We start from the raw sequence: 14,086 nt of genomic DNA on the forward strand, positions 1-14,086 counted from the left end.
TTAAAAACCCAATGTCTTTTTTCGTAAATATGCAAGGGCTTCTCTGACAATTTCTCTTCTTGTAAAGCCACCTCTCACTTAAACATGTTAAATAAAACTCCTATATCTAAAATGAATTCTTGGCATCTGGGAGTTTAAAATCTCCCCCAAATTCAGAGGGGAAAAAAAGCTGTATAATTATAGTTCATCTGAGTGCAAGTCATAATCAAAAATTTTTTAAAACCAAAAAGTAATATCTGAGAATGGCATTTAAAACAAAAAAAGTACTTACTGGCATTTAAAATTTTTTTCATGCAATTTGTTATTCGTTAAATCAGAAGAAAATGTGCGGTACCATTTTTGATAAGGCAAACAATATTCAGAATTGTCATTAACTAAAAACAATTGGCCACCACTATGTGAAAAACCAATGCTTTAATGAGGCTATCAAGAACAACAGTTCAATTATTTCATTGGATACATTAATATTGATCCATAATATACAGTGCTATGGACCATACAGAAATTATTGCTGCATCCAACAGCAGGTGACTATATTATTAACATTACAGTACCAAGCGTCCGCAAGAGACAGTCATTTGTCACTTTTTTTTCAAGAAATAGGGTTTTTTAATATACTGTTATCAACACCAACTTTTCCCCAGTGCATTTTTAAAAAATATTAATAAGTGCATTCCTTTGTGCTTTATTTTATATCTCTTAACTTCCTATGTATTTTATTTGTTCTTATTGCTTTATTATTTAAAAACAACCAGAAAGAACTTTGTCATCCTATGTATGACCAGGTTGGTTGTAGGGTTTTTGGCAAAGTCAAAAGGTTTGGTATTTCCATTGCCTTACCCGGAGGCAGGTGGACAAGTTTGGCATTTTGGTCACTCCATACGGAGGCCCAACCCCGAGTCACAAGTCTGCTCTCAGGGATGCGGGGAGTGGTGTGGATCATTCTTTCATTGTCACAAACAGCGACCCCAAACCACCGCTCTTGGCTTAACTAGTCCCTAAAACAAATCCACACTCGATTTGGCAAAAAAGAAATAAATAAAACCACCCCCGAGGATGCAGCATTCTCCTGGGCCTCCTCACCCGCCACTCCCAGAAATTGTCTCTTAAGAAGAAGGGGATGGGGAAGCAGGTGACAGTGAGCTCAGGAGTTGCGAAAGTCAGGACAGTGGTACAAGATGCCATGCTTCCTCTCAACGGAGCTTTCTATAAGGTCACTTAGCCCTGGCCATATTCCCTGGGCCAGGGGCTAGTCAACCTTGCTCCATTTTTAAGAACTCTCACAATCAGCTAAAGTAAACAAGCATCACACCATCGCGATCTTTGACTTGTGCAACCAGCTCCCCTCCCCCCATATAAATATGAAGAGAAAAGTAGACAATGCTATGATTGTATCAATGAACACTATGGTACAGTTAGCTGTTCATGCAGATTTGCATCACTATACTAGGAAAAGAGCTATACAATTAAGGGGATTGAAAGAATGGGAATTAATTTTCCCTACCCCCTTCAGTAATAAAGCTATAAAACTGATAGCATCATCAGTGTTTCCAAGGATTCTCATTGCCCAATGTGCATGGGAACTATGCAGTTGATTATTTTCACGGAAGCCATCCATTCATACATCTGACAATCACACCTTCTTTTTGAACCCTCCAATACCCATCCACCAATTCGTATTTGACATTTAAACTCATTTTCTTTTTTTAAAAAAAAACCCTCCTGAATAAGATTTCCTGATGAAAGAAGTTGGCACTCTGTCACTAAAATATATTTAATATTAAAAATATCTGAAGGAAAATTGGAAGCTCTTATATTGTCTACATAGGCACCATGCTCCATGTTCCTCTTGACTATAGATACCATCTTGAAACTGTCTCCTATATTATGGTTCAGTCAGTGCTAGTCCAAAAAAGACTACTGCTATATTTAAGGCACTTCATTCTGAATGGATATGCTTTATGCCACTTGCTATTCAATTGTAGGCTGCTACTGAGAAATTCCATTCAACAGCCTGGCTCTTAACACCATATGTCAGCTGTATAAAACAGGTAGGCCAGATAGATTACATGTAACACTACTGTTATTGCAAAGGACTACACAAGTAGATAATGCACTGAAACTAACTTACAACTTTGCTGCTTGTTAAAACACTGTTATCAAGTAACAGTAATTTGCCAATACAGTATTTCTCTCCTTCCAAAAATTCAGCAAGTTTGCTGAAATAAACCCTAATTTAAATGACCATAATGGGCGTATTAACGCTATGGTTATCAGTCTCCAAGAATATTGCTACTTTTATATGACTAAAAATAAATATGTAAGTTTATTCTCTCTAGAAAGCCAGTTTTACCTATTAATACTACACCTTAAATGTGTGGAAAAAACAGTTCCGAGTGAGACTGTAATATACAAAATATTCGCAAAGCTCTCTTTAAACACAAGACCTTGCATAAAAGTTTTCTTTCATGTGTGTACAAAGAATGCGGAAAACCACCAGTGAGTTGTAAAAATATTGAAAACTTGCCATTTTAAGATGCATATTCTTACAAATTAATACAAACATACTGAAAAGAACGATGATAATAAAGAATCTGTACAAATCAAACAAACAGTAAAACATAATTTAAAAATAAAAATAGGAAAGCCAATTAGAAACGTGCCCAGTTTGGTTTTATCAAAAGTGAAATTGAAGAGAAGAAAAAAAAAGGACAACTTTCAGTGCTCCTCAATATTTTACTTTGAGAGGACACTCATTTCCTTTTCAAAATAAAATGTATCTTATGGAAAATTGAATCACACTCATCGATGAGGAAAATTGTAACAGAGCACAGAGTGAAGGACAGCAAGATTAGAGCCCATGTTTCAGAGCCTAGGTCTCTAACCCTCTTCAATTTCACTTGCACCTAAGGAAGGGATCAGTTACATTTTCTAACCAGACAATCCTCATGAAATTGGGTGCACTTTTTTTTTGTCTTTTACAGAATATTGTATTGCCTTAAATAGTTTGCAGTAGAAAGACTAAATGCTGTTAGAATGGTACTGGAACTTTAAGGCAGTACCAAGGAATCAATACATTTACAAAATAAAAAAGGGTTAGTGTAGATTTCTTCCTTTCTTTCCTCAATCTCTTTCTTTTTGCTTTTTTTTTTTTTTTTTTGGTTGCTTTACATTCTTTCGATTAAACTTTACATTTAATTTCCAAAGATGCCACAGACATAAAAATCTCAAACCAAGTTTCCCCTGAATAAAAATGGACAGAAATTTCTCTGATGCAAAAATCCTCTTGCTCAGAAAGCTAAAGTCCAGGGTGAATTCAGTTCACAGATACTGTACACGTATGGTACAAGACTTTGGAGGCATTTGTAGTTGTAAAATAGAATATACAAGTCTGTTTCACAAAATTCTAAAAATAAAATATATCCTGGGCTATTGGTAAAGCATGAAAAAAAATTTCATATTAAAGGAAAATTATCAAGAAAACCCCTTCAGGTAAATTATGAAACCTACGAATCAAGAAAGGAAGCAGTTTTTGAAAGCGCAGAGCAGGGAGGGCCTGCTAACAAGCATGATCGGTTTCTTCCATGCTCATGCTGCTCCTTCGGCTGCTTGTTTTGGAAGCTCCAGGGGACACTGATGAAAGGAGTGGGTCAGTTACACCAACGGGAGAAAGAGTGTCATCCATCAGGATGTCTTCCAGTTTGGATCCCATTTTCGTGGGGACGCTATAGGCTTGGCTACTCTCGGTCCCGGCTCCAAGGTTGTTGTTGAAGGTGATGCTGCCATCTGTGAGATCAAGCGTCGTCGTACAAGGTAGGTCTGCATGATGCTGAAGGAGGTCTTGGTTGCAGTTCTCAAGAGTGGGTTCCTGCTTGATGATCCGATTCACCAAGTCTGGAGAGCAGAGGCCCGTGGATGGAATAAGTGAAAGTCCATGAGCTCGAGCCTGCATTTCAAGTTCCTAAAATAAAAGTAAAAAAAAAAAAATCACGTTTCAAGAGGTGGTTTACAGAGGATTTTAGGGCAAAGTACTATATATGATATACTATAATGACGCATACATGTTATTACATATTTGTTCAAACTCACAGGAGGTATAACACCAAAAGTGAGCTCTAAGGTAAAATAGGGACTTTGGGTAATGATGTTGTGCAGTGCAGGTGTATCAGCTATAGCAAATATACCACTTTGGTGGGGGATGTTGACAGCACTGGAGGCTATACAGGTGGGAGAGCAGGGAATATATGGAGATTCTCTCTACCTTTTCCTCAATTTTGCTGTAAATCTAAAACTTCTCTAAAAAGTAACATATTAAAAAAATCAGACACTTAGAGGAAAAAAATCATAAATTGTTAAAATAATTTTTTAATCTTTTAATTAATAAGTATTATTTCTTAAAGTACAGGAACCACTGGTAGTACATGACTTGAGCTTTAGGTGCTATATGGATTTCATTATGTATTAAATATAAAGACACTCTCTCCCAGATGTTACTATTCATGAAGATAAATTTTAAAAATACAGAAATAAAAGTAAATATAAAAATAGAATTTCAGGGATCCCTGGGTGGCGCAGCGGTTTGGCGCCTGCCTTTGGCCCAGGGCGCGATCCTGGAGACCCGGGATCGAATCCCACGTCAGGCTCCCGGTGCATGGAGCCTGCTTCTCCCTCTGCCTGTGTCTCTGCCTCTCTCTCTCTCTCTCTCTCTCTCTCTGTGTGACTATCATAAATAAATAAAATTAAAAAAAAAATAGAATTTCAAAATGTGAGCTGATTAAAGGAAAATGTTCAGTAAATAACAAAGTTTGGGGGTCTCTCCACTATGCACACATATCAAGGGGTGCTACAGGGAACTCTCAGGACACTGTGACATTTTCAGATATCTGAAGAAATACTACTCCGAGAACTACCAAACTCAAGACAGGTCACAGTCTCAGCATTAAGTCATGCTACGTGCTTCTCCATCACATAACATCGCAGAGCTGGGTCTTTGCTGGCTGCTGTGATAAAAAGTAAGAATTGCATGAAAATCAACAAGGGATAAGAAATGAGCGTGGCACTGTCCAAGCAGCTTCCATGGTTGGAGAAGCTGTATAGTGCTCAACAGACACATACATCCCATTAGTAGGTAATGCAGTTATTCAAAAATAAAATAAAAATGCTATTTTTCTTTTGGCTTATGTATTTTGTACTTTCAAATGGTGACTAAGTTGTTAGGACCTAAATATTCAATAAGTTGCTTGGACCTAACAAAGAAATGGTATATAGTTCTTTGGCCTAGGGCACAGTGAAACAATTACTAAGATATGAAGGGTTTATGAACTAATAAAATTTGGGTAGTAATGGCGCAACTTGTGGAAATTGTACATGAGGAACTTAAGCCTGAGAAATGTCGCTTAACTCATCTTACCAGGGCCAAGGGAAGTGTTTTGTTTGGTTGGTTTTTGTTTTTTTAATTCCAAAAGAAAGTTCTCATAGGGAGGATGAATAATTTTCTTCTACACTTTCTTCGCATCGTTCATATTATGGGCTGAATTGAAAAATTGTTATGTTACAGGGTCATGAGATTGAACCCTGAGTCAGGCTCCCTGCTCAGTGCCCAGTCTGCTTGAGATCTTCTCCCTCTGCTCCTCCCTCCACTTGTGTTCTCTATGTCTCTCCCTCCATCTCTTCTTTCTCAAATAAATAAATCTTAAAAGAAAAGAAAGAAAAGAAAAATCTGCATGTTCGAGTCCTAACCCCAAGCACCTCAGAATGTGACTGTATTTAGAGATACCCTTTTTTAGACAGAGTTAAGTTCAGTGAGATCATTTGGGTGGGCCCTAATCCAACCTCCAATAGGATGGATGTCCTTAGAAGAAGAGGAGATTAAGACACAGAGATACACCTAGGTCAGATCATGGGAAAACACAAGGAAAAGGCAGTCTCTGAGAGAAGTGCAGAAAAACCAACCCCACCCACACCCTGACCTTGGATTTCCAGCCTTCCGAATTGTGAGAAGATGCACCTCTGGTGTTTCAGCCACCTGACCTGTGGTATTTATTATAGTGGCCTGAGCAGACTAATGTACTTCCCAACAGTCACAGCCTTCCCGGGTTCTTCGTTTCAAAATGCCCTCAAGGGAGCTCTTCCACTCTCCCTGAGTATTCCCTGGACCCTCCTTAAATGAACCCAACTGATTCTCGATGAGTGTTCTGCTTCTACATGCCAAGGCGACTCTTTCTATACTTGTCATACACTAATATAATAATGACAAAATATAAATTTGAAGGAAGTCACCTTGTCTTACAAAGGAGGGAAAAGTAGCCTCCAGTGTGATCCAGCCACTCAACCTTTGCCCACAATCCTAGAAATGTATGTTCCTAAAAAGTCATGTTCAATGTGTAGTAAAGATCATTCTCTGAACACATGACACATAAGAGACGGGAGTGTGAGATGTCACACAAGTATGTGCATGTTCCTTTGCACGATCTCCAGAAACACAACTCTCTTCAGGCATCATTTTAAAGCCTTGGGCTGTTTAATAAAATTATGGTTCCAATGATATTAAGGCTTCATGTTCTTTCTTCTGTGAAAATTTCTGCATGCATCACTTGGAGTGAAAATGAAAGGGAGCCCTTAGGCCCAAGCTTAAAACATGCACTATTGTAAATCTATACCAACATGCTAATAAGAACAGCTCCCCTACACATACAGCTTGTCTTAAAAAGAAACAACAAAGTTGGATGAAAAGACGCTAACATCTTACTCTGATCTCTTGTTGTTTAATTTAAAATGTTTATCGGCTGATTAAAGCACTACTTAGATTTCTAAACAATATGGTAAGTCTCATCTGGAGAACTCAGGTTCATGTCGCAGCAGAACCTTCCTAGTTAATAATGTTTTCCATGCTTTGCGAAAGTTCTACAGGCTGCCTCACACTGTCACCAGAAGAAACCCAAGACGTCACCACTGTGGCATTTCCAATCCATGTATTTCACAATATTCATATTCCACATGAAGAGACATGTTTAACAAGCTTAAAAGAAAACCTACCTTCTCTTTCAAAATAGTTCCTATGTTTTAACATTTGTATAAAGAAATAACGCATTAGTATAAGCTGCTTTTATAAACGGGTATGTTAATATGTTAAGTTCAAGAGAAAAGGATCTATGGCTACTTATTGAAGAGATAAGACATAAAACAAAAACCAAAAAAATATTTTAAAGAAAGGATTTTCAAATGATGTGCAACCTCTGCTTCACTACAGACATTCTAAACTGCACCCCCTAGAGGAGAATCGTCTTCTGCCTCCCTGTCCTGGGGCTGAAAATCACTGCACTGAAATGAGAGATGTGACAGTAGGAAATGTCCACAGTGTTGTGGAGCACTTAAAAGATCCGAGACCATTAGTGTAAATGAATTATTCTGTTAAAGAGATTTGGTGTCTGGGATCAATACCACCAGATCAAACACACTGCTGTCTGAAGGGTCAGGCTTTGCTTACCCCAAACAGCTGCATTGGAAACCTGAAAAAATGGTAAAACGTGGGTCCATCTACTCAAGGAGAAGGGAGTCTATTAATTGTCACTTACTGGTGGACTGTGTTCGAGGTCAGCAAGTAAATGAAAATTACTCTTGCAAACTCCTGGGGTCATCAGCAGAGAGTCCATTTTTCTTTTTCTTCTTTAAGATAGTTTCAGAGGAAGTTATGTCTTTACACTCAGCATGAGAGCCCGAGTGCCTAAGAGGAGGACCAGGAGCTGATACTACAGAAGGACTGCCCCGTCTCACACTTCACACTGGTACATATACTCAATACATAGAATGATGGATAAATTCCACATATTAAAATTAGTACATCTCTAAGCATAAATAGTATGAGTTAAAGATACATATAGCATAATTTCACTATCAGTACGTATTCCTAAAATTTGTATCTTGGTATGATTTTCTGGATGTTCCCAAGTTCCCCATAGACAAGGGTTTTGACTGTGGGCTACATACCCCCACCAAATACTAAGGCATCTTGGTATTTAACAACTACAGTCAATTCTCATCATTAGAGGTAATGATTGCTCTTGATTGAATGTTTATGTCTTCCTGGTCTCCAAATTCATAGGTTGAAATCTAATCACCAATGTGATATGTTTGGAGGTAGGGCTTGGGATAGTGAGTAGATCATGAGGGTGGAGTTCTGAAGAAGGGGATTCGTGCCCTTGTAAGAGAAAGATGGGAGAGCTCCCTCCCCGCATTGCCATGTGAAGACCCAGTGATTTACCCGTCTACGAAACAGAAACAGGCTCTCACCAGATAATGAATCTACCTGGACCTTGATCTTGGCCTTCCTAGTTTCTAGAACTTTGGGAAATAATGTTTGTTGTGTAAGCCACCCAGTCTATGGTGTTTTGTTACAGCAGTCCAAATGCACTAAGATAGGTATGTTCTATAAAGAGGCTCTGAACCCTGAGTTAGTAAATATCAAACGATGCTCCTCGAGGAAAATACGGAGTTGGGTTTCTAAGAGTGCCCTGTCACATTTTCATTAACCAATCAACATGTAACCTTGCTTTATGTTTAAAGACACCTTAATATATAATGTTGATTCATTAACATCAAACTCACAGCCAACAGTATTGCGACTCACATATGAAGGAAACTCATCTCCATGAGACACCTCACAGCCTTTTCATGCTTAGGAACACCAGACAACTTCAGTAATACCCTTCGGGGCCATTTTAAACAGCAAAATTCACACATAAAACCCACAGAAATGTGAAAAGCGCGGGACTAAGGACCATGAAAAGTATGCTTATTTACCACATGAGCTGAAACAAGACAGCAGGTCATTGTTTTGTTCAACCTTAACTCAAATTAGCCACTCTGCACATGTCCAGTAATGACCATGACAGTGCCATAAATGTTGATCTTAAGCTTACAGTAAATTCTTATGAGTAGCAAAGTCACAAACAGGGACATAAATAACAAGTACCTACTATATAGAATCATGTAAATCAAGTCCCTCATGGCTTATTATATCCCCTCTCCTCCCACCTCCATGTCAGCGACATATTGGAAACCCTACACAACACATGCCCCATACCTGTATTCTGAGCAACAAATGCCGGTTGGCGTGCTCCAATTTCTTCTGTCGATTTTCAAGTTCTTTTGCACGTTGCTGTTCTCGTTGCAACTTTCGGATATAGTCCACAGATGCTTTTAAGATGGTTCCCTTGTTCCAACGCATGTCTCTGTAACAAAGAGGAAGAAAACAACCTTTTTCGGGATTTGAGGCACAATGAAAATTCATTATCCAGAGCACTCAATTTCTAAAGACAAGGTAACAATGACAAGTTGAACTATGCCTGCCATGTGGACACTGTTCACCCACCTCTTACATATCCTACTTAACCCAGGCAAGTGCCTTGAAAGGGAAGGCTGTTGTGCACATGCTGAAACAGACACTACTCAGTATGCCCTTGGTTACAGAGCTACTATCAGGTGGAGTTGGGACTTAAATTTAGTTCTATTGATTACAAAAAACAATATTCTTAAAAACTATATTAGAGTCATAGGTTTTTCGGACTATCAAAGTTAGATCATTCAGACAAGCAGAATAATCTATAGTTAACAAAAAATATCCCTGAGATCCTACTACTTGACCATGTGTAGCATAAAAGCGATATCCTTGGATTTTCTCATGAACATTCATGGCCAAGTTCTCTAACCTCTCTCTGTGTCCCTGTTTCTTTATCTATAAAATGGTGATAGTACACATGTATGAAGAACAGGCTCGCAGGCTTGCAGGTATGTTACAGAAATCCAAGAAACCCTCTCAGATATGAATGTGCTATGAAAAGTTTGGAATGCAATTCAAGTAACAGAGCAGGCACTGTGTCAAAGGCCCAAAAGAATAACTACAATGGCTATCTTTAAACAGCATTTACTATGTTTCAGGTATGTTTTAAGGTATTTTATAGCCCATTTAATCATAACAACCTCACTAGCTAGGCACTAATATATTGTCCCTATTTTGTAAAGTGGGAAACAAAGACACAGAGAGCTGGAGTAATTTGCCCAAGGCCACACAACTAGTAAGCGGCAGAGCCAGGAAGCCTAGATAGAGGATCTGGCCCCAGACTCCATGCACTGAACCCTTATATCATTCTTATGTGACTGAGTGCTCAAAACAACCAGACTGAGTAAAAATATTCTGAACTCCTACCCTCTTTTTTTTAATAGATGAGGAAAATCAAGTGTCTTTCCCAACATCACACATCTAGTAAGGGACTGGAATTTGAACCCAGGCAGCCTAAGTTTGGTGCCTGTCAGTTTTTAATCACTGTGGCTGTAATATACTCATGTATGAGGAAATTAAGAACACCATTAAAATGTAGGTATAAGTGAGCTGAAAAATTTAGAGCGCTGCAGAAAAATAATTAAGAATGAAATTAGAATTACATTAAGTAGTATTTCTGTGGTACTGTAATCTGAGCTCTTTCATAGACAATGTTCATGATGACAACGACAAGGACAGTGAAAAAAAAAAAACAGAAACAACTTAATGTATGAAAACTCTTCTACCCTACAACCTATATCTGCTGAAGGTTGATCGGAAGTATCAGCCGGGATGTGTGAATGGAGAGTCATTAAAACAAGTCAACAAGTAATTGATCCTCCTATGGATTAGATGAAGAACAAAACAGAAATTCTCCCATGAGAGGCAGACTTACAGACCCCAGAGAATCCCCTGGGGTTGGTCCCTGGGGTCTGAGCACCAAAGATGGCTATCCAGGGAGGTGTCCTGAGATAGAGGGAGCACAGAGGGGACTTGTTTAATGTTCGGGGCTGAGATCAAAGTAACAGACTCTTTAGCAGCCAGAAAGAAATGTAACCATAATGAAATATGCCTTAACTAGGCCAGTAATCTGAAAAACCCTTACTGAAATATATAGGCAGCTACTTAGTTTTTAAGAAGTGACTGTTCCAACCAATTATCTTAGGTTTTGCTTCCTTGTGAGACTCATTCAATCAATTATGCTTTTAGGCTTAAAGAAAAGGTATTCAAAAATTTTTTTTTCCTTTTAATTAGAGAGCAACCCTTTTTTCACACAGAAGTATAAAAAAGATCCCCAATATATAAATCAACAAAAGCAGATCTGCTGTAGGGGAGGAGGGAGTTATGGGGCTAAGACCCTGGGCAGCTGGACTATGTCCCTATAGCAGCCCCAGAGCCTGTTCCAGAAATCTAGTATGGAAAAACCCCTAGTAGAGATTATAGTCCGTTTATCTTAAAACAATGCCTACAATTAAAGATCATTATCAGTTCAGATTATAAACACGTAAGTATTCTAATACAATAGAGAAAGAAGATATGCAAATACGGGCTTTCACTGCAGCCCCATAATTTCATAATACGTTGCTAAAGAGATTCACATGCTACAGTTTAAAAGAATATGCTAAAAAGTGAAAGCTGATAAAGAACAGGAAAATGGGAATTCAATTTCAACTATCATGCAAGACTGACTATAGGAAATGAAGGTCACAGCCCCTTAGTAGGATAAATTTGTGCTGCAGAACTGAGAATCTGAATGTTTTGAGTTTCAAAATGGCTTTCCTTGAAACCTGGGAAAGCAAAATGTTGATGATGGAAATTGTGCTTGAACATCCATCAAAACCACCTTACAATGGGCAATGATTTTATTTTATTTTGTCACAAATTCCCTGACAATAATGTGAATAGCAAATTTAATAAGCCTTGCATGAATAATGCTTGATTTCATCTTTACATTTTATTAGGTAGCTAAAAGGTCATATTCAAAGGCTAATTTCATCGGATGCCTGTGGGAGCCATTAAAATGTACACATTCTCTAGCCCCTTACTTCAAATGGGCCACTTTCTAATGGATAAAAATTGTGTATTTGTTGTCCTACTTGCTGACGTTGCTGGTAGGAAAATTATCTTTACTACTGTTATCTCCGTCTGAAAGGGAGCAGGAGGGGAGCAGAGACTGGAAGCTGTAACCCAAATTAGCTGACGTGTACTTAAAAGAGGATTAAAAATTACTTTTTTTCTACATTGGTAAAACATACAGAAGGCATGCAAGTTTTCAAAAAAAAAAAAAAAAAAACCGTCTTTGACCTTTTGTCTGTTGAATATTGTTAAACTTGAAGTCTCGAATACCAGCTCTCAGGACCCATAAGATATTGTATGAGTGTATATAGCAGATAGTCAACAAATCTAAAGAACTACTGAAATCTCTGTCCTGCATGAACTGTTCAGAGAATTCTAGCAGCTTGGGGATCATTTGCCAAGGAGTCTCAGATTTCAGAAAGCCACCTCTTCATATCCAAGGGGAACAGCTCATGCTCAGTAACCCTTGAATACATACAATTCAGCTGATTGCTCTCAAAAGTTTAGTTGATGAGTCCAACCAAAAGAAAGATATAAGAAGTATACCAGAAATGGAATCAAAGGGAGAGGGGGTGCTTCTTGACTCTAGTTTCTATAACTGTGCATTTTTCGCAACAATATGAATAAGCATTAAGGTACCAAAAAATATACGATGCAGATTAACATGGAATTGTACTCACGGATCATTTGACTTGGGAATCAAAGTACCTAGTTCTTTAATGCGGTCATTTATGTTAAATCGTCGTCTTCGTTCAACTTCAAGAAAAGAGCATAGGAAGGGACTATTAGTAACAGCACCACATACGCATTTAGTGTATCTTGTTAAAGCCATGTGTGCATTACCTTTGCTGGCTCAAGGCAATGCAACCCGAATCTGTATTTCCCCTGTGTTACCATGTTTTCGGTACTAAGGTTAAAGCACTTCAAGAAAATGAGCCACCTTTGTACAGAACTTTATCACTTACAGAATCCCAAGATTGTGATTCCTCATTTGATCCTATAACATCACCGAAATTAGACTTGGTATCTTCAATTATAAATGTCAAAACTACTTTGGGGATATTAGAGGCTTGACAAGGACACCCAGCAGTAAGTGGGAACAGAAAGAAGTCAACCCTGAGTATTTCAGAATAGGGGGTAGCAAACTTTTACAGGGCTGGATGATGAATTACTTTTGGCTTTGAAGTCTAATGGCAAAATTGAGGATAGTATGTAGGTACCTACATAATGAGAAAGAAAATAACTTTCCATAGCTTTTTTTAATTGACACAATTCAAAATGTGGTAATATTAACTGGATAAAAGTTTTCTGCAATGCAAGTCTATCAACAAGAAGCAGTGGATGCCAGAATTTGGATTTTATATAATTTTCACACATCATAGAATTAAAAAAAAAAATTTTAACCATTTAAAATTGTAAAAAGCATTCTTAGCCTACAAGCCATACAAAACTCCCTGCTCTAGGCCCAACGTTGCCCAATAGAAATACAACGCAAGTGACTCTGTAATTTTAAATTTTCTAGTAGTCAACATTGAAAAAGTGAAAAGAAAAAGGTAAAAGTAATTTGAATATTTTTGTAAACCCAATATATCCAAAATATCATCAATTCAACCTGCAATCTATGTAAATATTAATAAATTAAATATTTAACATTCTTTTCTTTGTCCTAGATTTTTGAATCCAGTGTATAATTTATACTTCTAGCACATCACAATTTGAACTAGCCACATTTCAGCAGGCAGTTGGGTTGAGTGGCTACAGTACTGGGTAACACAAGCCTAGGAGTTAAGTGTAGCTTGCTTAACTATACATGCATCCTAATGGCATCCCTATTTTATCAATTCAGTTACATGTTTAGCTAAATTATCATCTTCTTAGGGAGGATGAAACAGTCAAGCATATGAGTTAACAAATGTTTAATTTACCTACTCTGACAAATAAATTCCAAATAACTTAAGGTCTAATAAATTGGATTAAAGACGTTAATATTTCACTTTAAACATATTATGACCTGATAAATATTTATATTTGACCTACTAATACTCCATACACTTAGGTAAATAATATTATGTACTACTTTCCCAACACATACTGTGTTTTTTTTCTTAGCTGAGTGATCACTTCTATGATTCAATCATAGAAGTTATTTAAAATACTTCCTTAATGGGGATCCCTGGATGGCTCAGCAGTTAA

The 14,086-nt window shown here is 37.7% G+C and overlaps 1 protein-coding gene across 1 annotated transcript in view; it reads right to left on the reverse strand.

The window, feature by feature from the left end:
• Positions 1-3,361: 3,361 nt before the first annotated feature.
• MITF (melanocyte inducing transcription factor) overlaps positions 3,362-14,086 on the reverse strand; it is a 31,117-nt gene continuing 20,392 nt past the window's right edge. Inside the window, 3 exon segments of the mRNA NM_001003337.1 lie at positions 3,362-3,961; positions 9,083-9,230; positions 12,574-12,649. Coding sequence (NP_001003337.1) covers positions 3,560-3,961; positions 9,083-9,230; positions 12,574-12,649 — 626 coding nt within the window. The 3' untranslated portion in view covers positions 3,362-3,559.

Source organism: Canis lupus, chromosome 20 (assembly GCF_011100685.1).
Source record: "Canis lupus familiaris isolate Mischka breed German Shepherd chromosome 20, alternate assembly UU_Cfam_GSD_1.0, whole genome shotgun sequence".
NCBI lineage: Eukaryota > Metazoa > Chordata > Mammalia > Carnivora > Canidae > Canis > Canis lupus.